The sequence below is a fragment of the Odocoileus virginianus genome, chromosome 17 (genome assembly GCF_023699985.2).
Source record: "Odocoileus virginianus isolate 20LAN1187 ecotype Illinois chromosome 17, Ovbor_1.2, whole genome shotgun sequence".
Taxonomy (NCBI): domain Eukaryota; kingdom Metazoa; phylum Chordata; class Mammalia; order Artiodactyla; family Cervidae; genus Odocoileus; species Odocoileus virginianus.
Window position 1 is genome coordinate 13020785 of NC_069690.1, and position 18049 is coordinate 13038833.

At 48.0% G+C, this 18049-nt stretch overlaps 1 protein-coding gene and 1 long non-coding RNA gene across 5 annotated transcripts in view; one reads left to right on the plus strand and one right to left on the minus strand.

Annotated features, from left to right (window-relative positions):
* HNF1B (HNF1 homeobox B) overlaps nt 1–9860 on the minus strand; it is a 61275-nt gene extending 51415 nt beyond the window's left edge. For all 4 annotated transcript variants that reach the window (XM_020885205.2, XM_020885204.2, XM_020885203.2 and 1 more), the window contains exons 1-2: nt 9335–9860; nt 4489–4688 (exon numbers count right to left, since the gene is read on the minus strand). In XM_020885205.2, coding sequence (XP_020740864.1) covers nt 4489–4688; nt 9335–9678 — 544 coding nt within the window. In that variant the 5' untranslated portion in view covers nt 9679–9860. The remainder of the gene's footprint in view (nt 1–4488; nt 4689–9334) is intronic.
* Nucleotides 9861–9980: 120 nt separating this feature from the next.
* Nucleotides 9981–14154, plus strand: LOC139038935 (uncharacterized). Its single transcript, XR_011492045.1, has 2 exons — nt 9981–10232; nt 10797–14154. It is a non-coding gene; the product is annotated as an uncharacterized lncRNA (long non-coding RNA).
* Nucleotides 14155–18049: the final 3895 nt, after the last annotated feature.

The following is an 18049-nucleotide window of genomic DNA, read 5'->3' on the forward strand; positions in this document are numbered from 1 at the left end:
CAGGCCCCTCACTGCCCATTTCTGTTGGCTCCACCAAAGCCAACCCCTTTCCTTTCTTTAGAGGAGCTCAAACGTGGCTAACTATTGTTCTCAGAACAATTTATTATTATTATTATTTCATTGGCTCACTGGCTCTCAGACATGAAGCAACACTCTGAATCCTGAAGTCTTGTGTTTTGATGTCAAGGAGATGAGTTCCACCAAGTCTCAGGTCTAGAGGGAAAAATGCTAAAAAGTACAGTTTGCACTTAGACAAACTGTTCAGAGGCTGAAAATAGCTCTCTCCACCCATAGATCCTAGGGATCAACATTATGTTATGCCCTTTGTAAAACCCCAAACCCCACAGCCTTTGACTACTGCTTTGAAATAAATATAACTGGATCTTTGTATTGGAAAAAGCAGCAGCAGCTCTTTAGAGCTCAATCATCTCAAAGGCAATGGTGTGTGTGCATGTGTGTGTTCAGGGGTCTCTTTATGAGGGAAACAGTCCAAGAGGGGAAGGTCTTACACACCTGCCCACACATTTGAAAGATGGGAAGTGCAAGAGATAGCAAACATAGGACTTTCCTAAGAATGGTGTTTTAAGAGTTGGAAACAAGTAAATATAGATGGTATGGAGCCCCCGACAGTCAAATTCCCAGGACCTGGGCATATCATGACCCTCAATATATTTTGATTGAATGAATGAAAGACAAAAATCACCCAGTGGTGATCCCCAGCCTCTGCGGCTGCCATGAGATTTGATATTTACTTGAGGAAGAGGCAGCCTCCTTGTTCTCTTCCTTACATCTGCATGAAGCAGAGTTCATCATAGTATTAACTCCATTTTACAGATGAACAAGCAGAGAGGGCAAGCACCCTGCTGAGCGAGGACCCATAACAGATTCATTTCCTAACTCCTGGTGCCCGTGTTCTGGATCTTGATGTTTTTCTTTCTTGGTTCCTGGAGTCATCCCTGCACGTCTCAGAAAACTCTCAAGGTCCAAAGTCAGGCCACAGCTTGAATGCTCTGCATAACACCCTACCATGAGGCCTTCCACCTACCTACCTTCAGCAATGGGGAACTTGCAACAAGCTAAAGATCCATTTCCATTTTGGCCCATCAAGAAGTGGTGGGTCCCTAACAAGCCTAGACCCCGGATGCAGGTAGTGCTGGCCTTTGTTTAACTAGTCATTGATCAGATGAGTTAGCGAGCTGTGTCCTTGGTAGACAGACAGAACATGTCACTGGAAGCTTTGGTTGGAGCCCCATCCACTTTGGAAGATTCTCAGGCCACTTTGGGCTCTGATTTCACTGGTTCCCAATAATTGCTTTAGATACCTGAGAGTGTCTTTGCCACATCTACTAGCAGGAAGTCACTGACTCCATGGGATAATGTAGGGTCCCAGCCAAGTTCTGTAATTCCTGGTCCCTTGGCTTCTCTGCCTGTGGAATGGGCCTGCTGAAGACTTGAAGGCCCTAAAGAGTCTTTTAGAACATGCGCCCCTGTCATCACCCTGATGGTGATGACAACAATGATCACCCAAATTCCAAGGGAAGTTCTACTGTATAAAGTGCTTTTACAATTCCCGTATTATTTGGTCTTCACGGCAGCCATCTAAGTGCAGGGAGTTTGGGACAATCAGAGGGGGAGAAAGACGTCCCCTGCTCAGGGGGTGTCTGTCTCAGCATCTCCTCTGCTCCCTGTGGTCCTGTGGAGTTGTCGTGAATAACAGCCAAAGCCACTACGGATAATCGCGAGGACCCAGGATCAATACAAGGTTCCTCATTTGATGTGAAGAGATAACCAACCTGTCATCACAGTGAACATGTAAAGAACCATTTCTACAGTGAGGTTATTATACAAAGTCCTCCAAATGTATCCCTTCAACTAACTCTCACACCTCTCTTAGGAAGAATTGTTATCTCCGTTTTACAGATGAAGAAATTGAGGTTCAGACCAATTAGAGCCAGGGGCAGGAGCCAGGATGTGAACCTAGACTGTAGACGCTGAACTTACAACCCTTGATGCTGATGCCCCACGTGCATCACCTCTCACTAAAAACAAACCCAAAGCACACACCCACAAAACCTTCCAACGGGCCTTGGATGGAGGTAACAGAACTGACTCCTAAAGGTCTGTCTGTGGCGGGTGCTAGACACACTTGCAGCTGCCCACAGAGTAATGGTCGCCTCTGGCTGTTGGCTGCCCTTTTGGAAGAACCAGACTCACACATTCTCCACCCACCACCAAATCTCCCCTACTTCTTTCCAGATTAATGTAAGGTGGTGGGGGGGTTGGTGCACAGAAAATGTTTGTTGCCCATAAAAATTAACTTGGAGAAGATGGCATCAGTAACCTCTTTATAGGCTCAAGAGCCAGCCTGGACAAGGAGATTCTATCTGTGAAGATAGGCTCATGAATATTACCATTTATTACTTTTAGCTTATGAAAATTTGTTATCATGTGTCTTTTTAATTCTCCCGATTCTCTCTTACTACTTGCCACTTGTAACTTGTCCACCTGTGTCCTTCTTTTATTCATCTCTCTTCCTATTTTTTATCCAGTGCTAGTATATCTTGTATTCAACCTTCAAGAATTGGTTCAAATGACACCTCCTCCAGGAAGCCCTCCATGATGTCTCTAGGCAATTTAGCAATTCCTCTGGCTGTCCCTTGTGTATACTTTTATAACAGCTCTTAGAAAGCTGTCGTTATTTATTCAAACATCTCATCTTCCTCATTAGGTTGTAAGTCCCTGGAGAAAAGAACCTGTGTATCTCACAGCCCAGCAAGTGCTTGGCACCTCATAGGTGCCCATATAATATTTACAGAATGAAGGGATGCTTCTTAAGCTTTCTGTCTCATGGGACTTTAAAACAATAATAATAATTGAAAAATCCTTTGCAGAGATGGTCATATATTTTTGCAAAATGCCATTCTCAAGCATCTTGAGAACCTTTCCGGGACTTCTATCTTTTAGAAGCTTTGGGTTGACCTCTCCTGGGTTGATCCTTCTGAGGGAAGTCCCACAGAATACAGAGAGGTGACTCAAATGGGAGATGATGCCTGAGGCTTGGTTTGGAGTGAAAGCACATCCCAAGGGTTCTCTGGCCTTTGGAGACTACGGCTCCTGAAACTTTTTCTTGGGCTTTACAGGAATTACAGGGAGTTGCTTCATGTCAGACACACAATTTCTTAAAGACAGTCACCATGGATGGTGGATCATCCCAGAGTTTAAAAGGGGCCTCTTCCTCTCAGTAGCAAAGAGCTCTCACTGGGCTTCTTATAACCTATAGCCTTCTTATAACCTTATAACCACCAGGGAAGCTCAAACTTATCTAATGCTACCAGCAAAAGAGCAAATCACTGTAATATAAGGTGAGCCCCTAACATCCTTGCATCTAGAAGGCCGTTCCAGCCCGTGGACATTGAGACAATAAGTACTGAAACCATCACTTCAGGGCAGTGTGACAGAAAACAAGAGTGATTTTTAAAAGTAGTCCTCTAGCAAGACAGGAAAAACTCAGCCCAGAAAGAGGTGGAAACTCATATCTTAACAAAGACAGAGAAGCCCACAGCCCAGAGGGGAGTATGTGGGAAGAGCGAAAACTTACATAAAGTTTTCCTAGAAAGAGGGCTGGATTGAAATAATCAAAATATAATGTAAAAGTACACTTTTCCTAAAATAAAAACACTAGGTCTCTGATACTCTTATCATTCAAATGCAGTTCAAACTTCCCTAGCCTTCCAAACAAAAATCTCTCAGGGTTATTGACTTGAAGAAATCTTGGGACAGAAAGGAAATTTGGGAAAGACAATGGGAAGGATAAGAATTCATCACTCAGAGTTGCAAATGCAGATGCTTTTATTGAGTCCTGCCTTAGCCAGAAGCAGATTCTTCCTCTGACAGGCTCACCAGCTGGGGTCTCAAAGCTCTCCAGATTTTGGTAAATGTGAATAAGCATCTTAAGTTGCTTCAGAACTCAGCTGTACCCCCCACCCCATCCTCCCAAACAATAGGGTCAAGTTTTTAACATATCTATGAGTGCCTTCTATTTTTTATACTCTTCGAGAGAGAAGGAAAATAACAATAATAGTGATCAATATTATTGATTGCTACTAAATGTCTTCCTTGGAAAGTCTGATCCATGGTCATGGATCAAGGGGAGAAGATGCTTGGCTTACTTTGGGTTCAATATTCTGCTGTTACCTACTTGGTTTCAAAGAGAAAGATGTTGGAAGCAGGGACCAAAATATTCAAGGTGTGCCACACACACCAATGGGCTTGGCAAATCAACTGGCTGGGGACTAGGGCATCTCGGGAGAAGAAAATGACATAAGCCAGCTCATTGCAGGGCAGCCAAACCCACCTGACAGCTTCCTTATATTTGCCAAGTGCCACGCAGCCCTTGTTGATGAGAAAGAAACTGAGGCACCCCACAGGGGTCAGAGTGAGGGCAAAGGTCAGTCTTGGTGGAGGCAGAGGCAGGTTGAAAGCACTTACGTCTGAGGATCTCCCGTTGCTTTCGGACGTACCAGGTGTACAAGGCAGCGCGCTTCTGGGTCTTCATGGGGGTGCCTTTGTTGAGATGCTGGGAGAGGTGTGATTGGTTCAGGCCGGTGACATCCACCACTTCCCTTTGGGGGATGTTGTGCTGTTGCATGTAGCCCTTGATCATTTTGGCAGCCCTCCACGGGTCCTCGCTAGACAGACAAGCAGAGGGTTAGGATGCTGGTGGAAGAGGTTGGGGACAAATATCCTCTTTCTAGAGGTTTTACTTAAACTCTGTGCAAAACACTGACTTTCCCCTATTTCTCCTCCTGCCCAAGTTACGTCCTGGGGAGAGAGGCGAGGCCGAAATAGAACCTGGACAAAAGAGGAGATGAAAGCTCCTATATAGTGTACTCCATCCCTTTCAACTGAGATTGGGAGGATAAAGAGGAAGATGACTTCCTTGCTTCAGTAATAGGAAAGCAAGCCCAGCACTCTCTCTCTGGAAGCAGAAAGAAAAGTTCCTGGGTGTTTCTTTTTGCTTTTGTTTTACATTTTTGTTTGTTTGCTTGTTTTGCTTTCCTTCACTTCCCTGGAATGTGAGAGATTTTAAAGGAAGAGGCACACCAGAGAGCAGAGGTGTCATTCGCTCGGGACCAGGCTGGTTGATCCCCACGATAGGAGGTAGCATCTCTAAATTCACCTGGACCTCTCCCACATCACCTCCCTTTGGGATGGGCGTCTCCTCTTCTTGCGTGTTAAATGGCAGCAAAACATAAGTGACCACCTCCGGAGAAGCAAGGAGGATGTCTTAGCCAAATGTTAAAGTTTTCAGAGTTTCAGAAAACTTTTAAGAAATGATGTCCCTCCCCTGTGGGGTTGAGGAATCACTGCGCTGATGTGAGGCAAGTAAAGTTAAAACAAAAAATTCTTCACAGCCCCGCCTCCCAAATAAGACCACACAGACAGATGGATAATTTCAATTTCTGAAAAAGATGTGAATGATTCCAAATGCCACTTTCTTTCTATATTCTTACATTTCTCCTCGGATAGGGTAAGAGTATCTGGAAGTTAATCTTTCTCATAAATTTCAAGCTTGGGGTAAGAACTTAAACTTTTCATTTAAGTGTTTTCATTTAAACTTTTCATTTAAGTTCATATCATTCATAAACACAGGTAATGCAAAAAAAAAAAACCTCTTTAAGAATAATGTATTAGTGCCTCTGAATTTATTCCAAATATTTTCAACTTTGCCAATATCTTTTCTTGCTTATTGAATAGTTGGCTTAAAAGTGAGTGATCTAATTGAAAACAAAAATTAAGGGAAGAGTATAGAACGAAAAAATTCATGAACAATATATCCATATATATTATTTTTTTAAGGCAGCTACATCATTAACTTAAAAAACCCCAGCATCCCGTTATGGTATATAGTAGATGTATATAGTAGCCTGATAAAATATGAAAAAAAAATGAAGGGAATAATTAGTTTCAGAGGTAACAATAAGTAAAATTTCAGAGGACAGAACAGAGGGCAAAAGAACAGCTACAGTTGAAGCTGAAGTAAGTGATTTATTTCTAGATGATGTCTAGGTCAACTAAAATCACGTTTGTATAATGAATTTTTTTTAACCTAGTAATTAAACAGATTTTTGTAAGCATTTGAAAAATTGGGATTATTTTAACAAGTCTTTGATATTAAATTTATGAGAACACAAGTTTTGATAGAGAAGTTTTTGATAAATGCAAACTCAAAATTACATATAGCTTAATACATTTCTCAAGTATTTATAAAGGTACTTCCAAGTAATACAACAATATTTAAGTAAAAACAGGAACAAAAAATGAGAAACTGTGTCCATTTCAAACATGGCTAATTCACCTTGAGTAAGAGGAAAGTAATGTAACATTTTGAACATGCCCGTGTAAACATCAGCACTCATTTTAAAAGTTTATTTCTGCTAAATACTTGCACAAATATTTTTAGGGTAAAAAAACACCTTCAACAGATACCAACAACAGCTTCGAAAGTTAGAATAAGTGGGTTTTTAAAGGTAATGCTGCTTGGACAGATTCTTTAACACTTTTGGTTTTGTTTAAATTTTTTACTAGTATTTATTTTGTGTGTGTTTAAGAAACCTAACTGAAATAGTGTAATGTTCTGAGAGTAAATAATTCCGCGGAAAAAGTGAATTAGCTTAACGACTGGAAAGGTTTGAAACGAAAAACAAAAGGCCAGGGAAACCACATAAACGATAGCAAATCTTTCAGCCCGCATTAAAGACCAGAGCTGCGGATAAGATGGCGTAGTTACACCTTTATAGCTCTGACCACATAATTCTCATGGATTCACCGGGAAGGGCCCCAAGAGTCGGTTACGTTTTGAAATTCAAAAATATAGCCAGTGATCCGGGGTTCGCAACCTATAAACACACGGATCGGGAGAAGGGCGCCGGGCATTGTTCTCAGGGCGCAGGTGTCAAGCGCCCGACCTCGGCGCCCGCCTAGTCGGCCCAGCACGCTCCTTTCCAAACAATGCCACGAACCGAGAGGCCCTGGACCCCGGCTTCGATCGCCGCGATTCTTCGTTAAGAAGCCTGCACCCGGGCTTCTCGGGGAGCAATCCACGTTGCAACTTTTCACCGCGCGCGCCAGCCTAGAGCCGGGGCCAGAACCGGCAGCGCGCAGCCCCAAACTGCTTTTCTCGCCTCGCTCTTCTTGGAGATGGAAAGAGCGGCCAGCCGCTCCCCAAAGTGACTTGTCCTGTTCTTTTCTTTCCGCCTTAGCGGAGCAGGGTGGACCAGAAGGGGAGTGCGTGCGTCTGGCGTGTAGCAGCCAACTGCGCAGTGACCTGGGGACCGCTAGCGATTTCTTGAAAAATTACTTTAATCAAGTCTGACCACTCCTGAAGGTGGGGGAGGGAAGTTAGCAGCCGCTGGGGGAAAGGAGGAGAAACTTTAGGGCCTGTCCTGTGTATCCCCTACTCACGCCCCCGGTGGGGGTCTTCGGCCCCCTAGCCTGGCTCTCCGCCCCCTGGAGCCCGGAGCTCTGCGCAGCGAAGAGGGCTGAGGTCCGGGGCCCAGGGCCGGGCCTGGCTCTCTGCCCGCCCGGCCTGCGGTGTCGGCGACCTCCGGGGCAGCCCGGGTCCGGCGCGGGGGCTTGGGGCGCCGCGGGGGCTCTCTTGGGAAGGCCGGGCAGGCCCGTGAGTGTGTGCTGCGAGCCGCGAACAGCCCCGCGCGTCCGCTTTCTGCTTTCCTTCCCCCTCGAAGCCGCGTTTACAACTTCACCAATGAATAACCCGCCTCTCCGTTCAACCTAATCACGACTTTTTGTGTATCTTTCTGTTGATGATTTATAGAAATAAATTAATAACACCCTAACTCCACGTGCTTCAGTTTATATTACATCTCTGCCACGTCTAACCCGGCGCAGGGCTGGGTACCGAGGGACGCCCCAGATTCTTCTTCCAAAACCCCGCTGGAAGGCGGGTGCCTGCGGCCAGGCGGATGGGCCTAGGCCCCGCGGGCCCCGGTACCGGGCGGCCGGACATCGGCGATTCCTCCCGGCCCGGGGTCAATCTCCGGGCGCCCCGGCGTCCCAGCCGCTCTCTCTGACCCCTCTCACCTTCCTGCACCCCTAGCCCAGGCCGGGGAGAAACCACCGCCAAGGGGGCAACCGCCAGGCAAGAAAGAACCTCAAACCCTACGAACTAACTGTAGCAACAGACTTTCGGGAAGTTAGAAAAAAAAAAAATCTAGAAATTCCCCTGATTGTTTTGCTAGAGAATAAGCCGCCGGGTTCCCAGGTAGCAAATTCAAATGCAAGGTCATATCGCATCTCAAACGGCCACTACGGGCGGGTGACCCGGGTTGCCCCGGTCCCGCGCGCGACTCCGGTCCAGGCCTTGCCTGGGGACTGCGGCGCTGGAAGGTCCGAGGCCAAGCAAGGGTCTCGGTCCCAAAGCAGCCTGGCTGGGAGCGACGCGCGGTCTAAGGGAACCGCTCGGCTCCTTGGATAATTAGTAACAAGCTGTCAAAGCCCTAGGCCGCTCGGAAAGGCTTAGCAAACCACCCGGGGCCCGGAGACAGACCGCCGGGCGGTCTGCCTGCCTGGATTCCCCGTGGACGCCGGGGTGTCAGCGGCGAGATCCGGAAACGCCCTCCTTTCTCCCACCAAATCCACCTCGAGCTGGAGGCTTGGACCCCCTGATCCCTCGCTTGCTAAAGACGCAGTTTCATTGCCCCTTGCGAGTCCACTCCAACCCGACAACGTGCAAGCATTTCCTTTCGCAGATCTCAAGGGGCTTTAGGGATTCCGGATAACCTCCGGGCCTTGCGCGGGCGCTGCAGACGAGAGGGCCCATCGGAGAAGGCGCCCCCCACTTCCCGGCCCCGGAGCCGCTGGTCCCTCTGCCGAGAGCCGCAGGACGCCGCGCCCCAGGCCGGCTCCGCAGAGGCGGCACCACGGGAGGAGTGCTTGTGGCCTGGGGTTGCTGCGGGTCCGGAGCCTCGGCACCGGGGAATCGCCGAGGTTTCACTGCGCCCACTCGCACCTTCGGCCGCGTGGGCAAGGGATCTGCAAGCTCGGTTCTCCCAGGCTGAACCCTAACCTAGCCGGGAGGGCCCCACCGGTCCCGGGCGCTGGGCTGGGCAGGAATTCATGAAGTTTCGGGGCTCGGGCTGTCCGATTGAGGGGCTGGGAGGGGTCCAGGTGTTGGGAGAGAAGCGGAGCGCCCCCCGGGGGACTTCTCTGGTGGAAACCAGGCTTGGCAACAGCAGTCGGGGCCGTGTGGCTCAGCCAGGGGGCCCGGGGCTCAGGGTGTTCGGGCGCACCCCTCCGCACCTCGGCCAGCGCCTACCTGAGCATCCGGTCCACCTCCGCCCGCTGCTCCGCCGCCTCCTCGGTGTTGAGCGCCTGCAGCTCCTTGAGGATGGGAGGGGTATCATAGTCGTCCCCGTCTTCGGAGCCCTCGTCTCCGGACAGGCGGCCCTTGGCGTGGCCGTTCGTGAGAGTATGGAAGACCGGCTTGGTGTCTGGCTCGGCCCCGCTCCCAGGGGACAGGGGCAGCGTCTCCAGCTTCACCCCGAAACTCGGGGACGGCAGCAACTCCTCCAAGGCCTGGATCAACACCTCTTTGGTGACCCCGGAGCTCAGCAGGGCGCTCAGGAGTTCTTGCTGGAGCGACGTGAGCTTGGACACCATTTTCCAAGGACAGAGAAAGAAGGGGGTGAGGGGGCGGGCTGGTGGGTGCGAGAGAGGAGGGTGGAGGGGAGTTTCACAAGCGAACCCCAAGTCCAGGAACCCCCCCCACCCTTCAGCCTCCAGGCACCTGTTACTCCCCGGGATCCCGGAGTCTCCTCCGAGAGGAGTCAGAAAACTTCTAACTTGCCATGATCGCCACCATTAGGCCATATAAGATATGCAAATTAGCGGGGAGGGCCCGGCTTTCGGCAAGATGCAAATGGTCTGCGGCGATGGGGGGGTTGGGGAGGAGAACCGAGAGAGTGAGTGTGAGAGGTAGACCCGAGAGCCCGAGACCCGAGCCGAGAGCCGGGGATGCTAGGGTCCAGGGTATTCACGACGGGGGGCTGAAGAGATTCTTGTGCCGCTTCCGTGTATCAGTCAAACTTCAGCTGACCTTTGGACTCGTTAAACAAGTAGCTTGCAGCCTGGTGTGTGAGGCGCCGGGACTTTTCCACCCGCTGTGGGTTCGGCTTTAAGTCCGGAGAGAAGGAGAAACTGCGCTCGGGGGTCAGGTGAGGGCTGGAGGAAGCTGGGGTGCTCTTGGGAGAAGCAGACGGAGGACGGGGGGGCCCTCGCACTCGTCCCGACCAACCTGCAAGCGGTGGGCCCGGAGGGCCGGGCGGGCGGAGGAAGAAACTGACCGCAGAGGAGTGGACGCGGAGACCCGGGGAAAGAGGGGCGTGTTGGGCGGGAGTGAGTGTGGAATGCGGGGTGGGTGGCAGGCACTGAGTTCTACCTGGGCTACCGTTCTGCCGACTCCAGGCCTTCGGGTGCCGGGGCTGGCGGCTTGGATTTGCAGAACTGTCGGCCCCAGAGCGTAGGCCAGCGGGATGGAGGCCGGGAGAACCCTTGGAAAGTAGAGGCGCCGGCTAACCGGGTGCCACGGGGCCGCACCGGCACCCGGCCCGGCCAAGCCGCAGGGACCTGGGCGCCCGGGCCCCTGGCTTAAAACCCAGAATATCAAAGCGCGCTTTCGGGGCAAAACCAGGATTGCGGGGCTTCCTTTCTGGCAGTGAAAGTTGGCTGGACAGTTGAAGCCACACTTCTGTGCGCACTGATTTCTGGCTTATTTGCAGCTCCAGGACATACCGGTTCCCGGGGCCCGAGGCTGATCTCTGTGGACCCGAGGTCAAGGCGGCGGTGGCTGGCGACTCCCACGCCACGTTGGGAAGGAGCCGACCAAGCTAGCGAGGGACAGAAGCGATTGTTCACGCCGGCCTGGCCCAGGGAGGAAGCCGGAAACCTCTCAGCGCTCTCAGAGTTTCGCCTGCATCTCCCCAAGGCGCTCAGGGGGAAGGACGGAGGCAGGAGGTGCGCCCCGACCTCCAGGCTGCCCAGGACTTGCAGAAGACCCAGGGCAGCAGGGGCTTTTTAGGACCCATGGCTCACAGTCCCATAGTTTCTTGGGGCAGAGGACACCTCCTTCCCCTCTCTAAGCCTCAGGTTCATCACCTAAGAAATACTGAAACCTAAAGCCCAGAGGATGCGGCATTGTGTACATCGAATGAGCCCACCTGTGAAACCGTGTATCCCAGGAACAGTGTTCACACTTCTCTGAGAAGGCAGGAAGACGGTTTCTAGTAGTAAAATCTAGCCGCTTGGGAGGTTCAGAATTCTCAGAACCAGGCAGATTCAGTGCTGGGCTTGGAGGGACTGGGAGCTTAGGGACAAACATTCAGAATGAGCAGGGGATTTGCAAAGGAGCTTCTAAGCAAAGTCTCCCCCCTTTCCCATCTTTTAAAGACAGTTAGGAGGAAGAGGGGAATTTCAGCAGCAGTAGGAGTGGGAATGGGGAGGGTCATCCGATCTGTCTGCTTGGTTCAGGTGCCAGGGCTGAAACCCAGATGTGGCTGATCCAAGTCAGGCTGCTGAAGAGCTTGTTCTTGTTTAGCCCCTAAGTTGTGTCCCACTCTTTTGCGACCCCATGGACTGAAGCCCTGCCAGGCTCCTCTGTCCATGGGATTTCCCAGGTAAGAATACTGGAGCAGGTAGCCATTTCCTTCTCCAGGGGATTTTTCCCGACTCAGGGATGGAACTCGTGTCTGCTGCATTGGCAGGCAGATTCTTTACCACTGAGCCACCGGAGAAGCCCAGCTAAGGAGCTAGGTTGACGTTTTTAAATACAGGGTTTGCCCTGCACTCCTGGACCACCCACGAGAAAGGGGTGGCTGTGTGCACAGAGCTCTGGGTGACCTTTATAGCATCTCAGTGTCTTTCCCCGAAAAAGGGGTAATAAGTTCATAGAAACAAGGGCTCTTCATTTCACCTTATTGTCTTGGAGTTTGTTGTGACATATGGCACCTCCTTGCCCCTCACAGTGCAGCCCAATGGGAGAATATTTTTTGCCTCCCTAGCTCCCCTCAGCAGGGATAATGAAGTGTTCAGAGTAAATGTCCCTGGAGAACAATTGCTTTTTCTCTGTCTCTCACTTGCTATCATGATAGAAGCAGTCAAGTGTAATGAAGATCAGTTTCTGTGTTTAGCTGGGAAAACCCATTAAAAAACCAGCCATCACTTCCCTTTTAACAACAAAGCTTTGGTTTGTAGTTCCGACTGCTGTGTGCCCAGTCTGACTCTCAAGCTTCCTTATCTCTCAAAATTCAGGTGTCAGCAAACCCATTCTTCCCCCCAACCCCAGCCGATGGAAACACACAGAACGTTGCCCAGAGTACAGGGAAATTTCCTATGCGTGTCCAGGTAATCTGGCTATTCAAAGCCAGCAGCTTCCTGTAACCCTCTTGCTCTATCGGTATATACCACCTGATGCAATATGGGTGCTCACCAAGTAACTGCAACTACAGATCTGTGGGCAGACACATTATCTATCTCTTCATATGGAAATTTAGAAAGAAAAAGTGTAAGGATCCCAGCAGAGGGTCCTTCAGGATGTGGGTTACAAATATTCACCAAATGAATTATCTCATAAAACACTTTGGTTAGGCTTCCTCCAAACAGAGGAAGCCAGAATATAACTGAAATACTCCTGTTTATGCTTCACACAGGATAAAGTAATGGTGGACTGACACAGTAGCCCCACTTTAAAGAACTGGGAAAAGAAGACGAAGGGCATTTTAAAGAGGTGGCTTGGAGTTACTGTAATAAGTTAATAGAAGGGTTGAGACTGGGGCTCAGGATTTTTGAGTAGGGCTTTAGGATGAAAGAGAAAGGGCTCCAGTTTTACTGCGTTGGGAGATGGGAAGTTGAAAGGGGGGATTCTGCTGTGATTCCACAGCAGAGAATAGAGAGCAGATGTTGGCGTCAAACAGACCTGAATGTGGGTTCTGCAATCTGCTTAACCAGCTGTGCAACTTGGATAAGCTTGCATTACATAAGCTTCTGAGCCTCAGTTTCCTTAGGTGGAAAACGATCCTAATACTCTACTGTGTTTTTGTGAAGGTAAAAAATAATGAGTTAGTAACTGCAGGTTCAAGTGTCTAACATGTTTAGAAAGAGACAGCCCATCATGAAAACATGCAAAGAAGTAAGGCAGCTGATCTTCTGGGGGTTCTTTCATTCCCAGCTTTTTTTTTTTTTTTTCTTTTTTGAGTTACTGAATTTAAGGAGACCAGATTAGGTTCTTCTACTCAAACAATGAATCCCCTCGTTCACATCCCAAGATTTTTCTATGGGAAATGTAGTCCCTGATCCAAGATAATTTAAAATCCAGTTGGCTCATTAGTCTGTGAAAGCTTTCTGGGCACCATCTTGGAAATTTCACAGAATGGCACTTGAGGTTCCCGTGGACTCAGTCTCTCCCGTAACGTCACAGCCTCGGTGGCCCTGCCTTCCTGCACTGGTGTACACAGTCTTCCTCCTACTTTCCACGGTTCCCCTGATTTACTTACAGCTGGGAGAACCTAGTCCTCTCTCTTCTCTGATGCTCCCCTCTCCACATTGATTCGGCAGAGTCTCCAGAAAGTCTCAAAATGAAAGCACCTCTAGAGTTAAGCATGAATACCACCCTATCCTAGTCTGAAAGAGGTTGGAAGCCTTATTGTCAAGAGAGCAGCGTTGCAGTCTAGAGAGCATTCTCGACGGTGGCATTAGAGCCTGAGTTTCCATCTCTGGATACAACACTCTTTTCTGGATAACTCTTCACCTCCCCAAAAGGCTTGGCTGGGCACCTTCTCTGACTCTGCTTTTGAAAGAGGGCTACTTGGTCTGAATGGTCGTTTAAGTTCCCTATCGTTTCCATGATTTGAAATTCCAGAATGACCATGTTGTCCATTTCCAGACTTTTGGGCAGATGGTACATGAGCTCAGGCTGGAACTCTGAGTAGCACTAGACATGGGACACCATGGATAGTAAGCTCCAGGAAGACGGAGACTGTCTTATGACTTACTCTTCAATGTCTGGAGAGGTGTCTGATTCATAAAAGAAGCTCAATAAAACTCTTGTTGAATAAATGCACAAGTAATCATTCCCGCACAATACCACTAAGAGTGATTTTTGTGTCCTTATCTATACTTGATTTTTCAAGGTGTCAGCAAGGAAGTTGTAGCTTAAATACCTTTCCCAGACCCAAATAGGTATGTAATGTGTGACTCCATTTATATGAAGTTAAAAATCAGGAAAAACTAATCCATGGTGATAGAGGTTAAAGTTGAGGCTACTTGGTACTTCCCTGGTGGTCCAGTGGTTAAGACTTCGCCTTCCAATGCAGGGGGTGCAGGTTTGATCCCTGGTTGGAGAGCTAAGATCCCACATGACTAGTGGTCAAAAAAACCTAAACATAGATTAGAGCAACAGTGTAACAAATTCAATAAAGACTTTTAAAATGGTCCTCTTAAAAAAAATTGAGGTTACTTTGGGGGATGTATTCACAGGGATGGTAATGTGGGAGATTTCTGGGATGCTGGGAAAGTTCTCTATCTTGATCAGGATGGTGGATACATCACCAGGCTATTCACTTAGGATCTGTGGATGTTGCTATAAATTATAACTTTGTTAATGTTAGCTACTCAGTCATGTCTGACTCTTTGCAACCCCATGGACTGTAGCCCACCAGGCTCCTCCACCCATGGGTTTTCACTGTCTGAGCCATTGAAAGTGAAAGTTAGTCACACAGTCATGTCCAACTCTGCGATCCCATGGATTCTAGCCCACCAGGCTCCTCTGTTCATGGAATTCTCCAGGCAAGAGTACTGGAGTGGGTTGCCATTTCCTCCTCCAGGGTATCTTCCCGACCCAGAGATCAAACCCGAATCTCCTGCATCTCCTGCACTGGCAGGTGGGTTCTTTACCAGTGTGTTACAATCCAGCCCTTTATGGAAAAAGTTTGCTCACCCCTGAAATATGCTAAGTTTCAATGCTAAGTTTCTGTAAGTTTCAATGGTGATAAACTATACATGACAAATGGGAAAGAATGTATAGGGCCATGCAGCAACTGTAAACAAAGAGGCAGTAAGGAGGTGGCTGCCACTGTTTACATTTTACACTTTGCAATTATATGCTTTTTACTAAGTTATTATTTGGGCTTCTGCAGTGGCTTCCCTAGTAGCTCAGTTGGTAAAGAATCCGCCTGGCCAGTGCAGGAGATGCAGGAGACTCAGGTTCGATCCCTGGGTTAGGAAGATCCCCTGGAGTAGGAAATGGCAACCCACTCCAGTATTCCTTCTTGGAAAATTCCAGGGACAGAGAAGCCAGGTGGGCTACCATCTGTGGATTCACAAAGAGTCAGACACGACTGAGCAGATAAGCGTGTTAGTATTTTAGGCTTTTGAGGCTTATAGTCTCTGACACAACGGCTCAGTTCTGCTGTCATAGACAATACACAAATGAATTGTGTGGCTCTGTGCCAATAAAACTACTTACAAAAGCAATTGGATGGACTTCACTGGTGATCCAGTGGTTAAAAATCCACCTGGCAATGCAGGACACAGCAAAACAAAACTAAAAAACAATTGGCTGGCTGGATTTAGCCTGTGGGCTACAGTTTTGCCGAACCTTGGATGAAACTACACATCTGAAAGAGAACTGAGAGGCATCTCACTTCACTTCTTCGTCTTTGGGATGAGGAAACAGATTCAGGGAGGAGAAATGACTTTTCCAAGAGATATTAGCAAAGATCACCTGGGAGATCCTGGATTTGGAGTCGAATAAGAGCAGCTGTTTGTGGGTGTGGCTTTGGGAAAGTTACTTAATTTGAGTGTTTATATTAGTACCATATGTCAATGGTGATAATAGTGGAATTTCTATCTCCTAGGGTTATTGGAATGATTAAATTAGATAACACAGAAAAACACCTTGTACGGGGCTTGGATTTGGTTTCCAATGAAGTGCTTTCTCAATCATAGCACAGTTCAAGGGCTCCTCCCTGCCTCCCTTCCTTCCCTCTTCCTAGAGCACAACTTCTAGGGTAAGTTCATTGACAAACACGACCAAGTGTCTACTACCTGTGAAGTCCTCTGGGGACAGCTGCAAACTTGGGATAAATGGCTCCAGAAGGATGTCAGATCCTACCACCGCAGCCCTCAGCTTCCTTTCTAGAAATCCCTTCCAGCTCTGCACTTTTATTTCCCCAAACAAGCTGCTATCAGATGATCTTTGCCAGGAAAACTCCCAAGGGTAGAGGAGATTTCTCTCACTTGATTCAACAACCCACCTCCTTCTTGCCGGGTCATTTTTAGAAATAGGGTGTTCCCAGGAACTTGTAAAAGATTAAATTAAAAACGAGCGACCTAGTATGATATTAAACTAATAAATACTACACCTGGCATAGACAGCCTTCACTCCAGAGCAATAATCTAGCCCTTCTACTACACCCATGAAAAGTGAGGTTGGCAGGGGGCCCAGAGCACAGCAGGGGCTGTATAAGTGTTTATTGAATCAACTATATGGGCCAGGCTAATGTTCAGAAGAGAAAGAAAGGCAATTATCTTTACTAAGATTTCCTGGAATCTGTTTTCAGATTAATAGTCAAAGAATTGTTAGTGAGGGATCCTCGTGGTACTCTCCTCTGTATTCTTCCCACAAACCTGTGAGCTAGGGAGCATCAGTCCTACTTTAATGATGAAGAAATAGAGGCTCTAAAATGGTAAATACTGGCCCAAGGACCCACAAACGGTTAAGGAGTGGAACCTTGGCCTTGAACTGAGGACTCCCTAGTGCTCCATTAAGTACCTTCCTTCTGGTTCCTTTGCATCTTCCAAACCCAAACGGGATGGGAGAGACAGGGCATAGAGAAGCACCCTAAACAGTTTCAGGGCAGAGAAATCTTGTGATGTGTTAGAGAGAGAGAGAGGTCAAAGTCTTTCCTGTCTAAGGCGATTCCAGCCACATAAAGAACTCTAACATTTGTATAGTGTTTTATGGTGTGCAAGGAGCTTCCTCCTTTCATTTGGTCCTCAAAACAGTCTCGCAAAGAAGACAAGGCAGTCATTAGTATTCACAATTCACAGACGAGGAAACCGAGGCTCAGAGAGGAAAAAAGACCCACTGAAGATTCCCATACCACCCTCTATTGACCCAAGTCTTCTGAAGCTGGACTCTACAGTCCTCTCCACAATCTTGTGTTTGTGCAATGATGAGATTAGCACAAGGCACAGCCCAGAACAGACAAGATTTAAGGATAAGGTAAAAAGAGTTACCCCTCATTCAAAAGTTGGCTTAAAGCTCAACATTCAGAAAACTAAGATCATGGCATCCGGTCCCATTACTTCATGGCAAGTAGATGAGGAAACAGTGGAAACGGTGTCAGACTATATTTTTGGGGGCTCCAAAATCACTGCAGATGGTGACTGCAGCCATGAAATTAAAAGACGCTTACTCCTTGGAAGGAAAGTTATGGCCAACCTAGATAGCATATTAAAAAGCAGAGACATTACTTTGCCAACAAAGGTCTGTCTAGTCAAGGCTATGATTTTTCCAGTGGTCATGAATGGATGTGAGAGTTGGACTGTGAAGAACGCTGAGCACCAAAAAATTGATGCTTTTGAAATGTGGTGTTGGAGAAGACTCTTTTTTTTTTTCATTTATTTTTATTAGTTGGAGGCTAATTACTTTACAATATTGTAGTGGTTTTTGTCATACGTTGACATGAATTAGCCATGGATTTACATGTATTCCCCATCCCAATCCCCCCTCCCACCTCCCTCTCTACCGGATCCCTCTGGGTCTTCCCAGTGCACCAGACCCGAGCACTTGTCTCATGCATCCAACCTGGGCTGGTGATCTGTTTCACCCTAGATAATATACATGTTTCAATGCTGTTCTCTTGAAACATCCCACCCTCGCCTTCTCCTACAGAGTCCAAAAGTCTGTTCTGTACATCTGTGTCTCTTTTTCTGTTTTGCATATAGGGTTATCATTACCATCTTTCTAAATTCC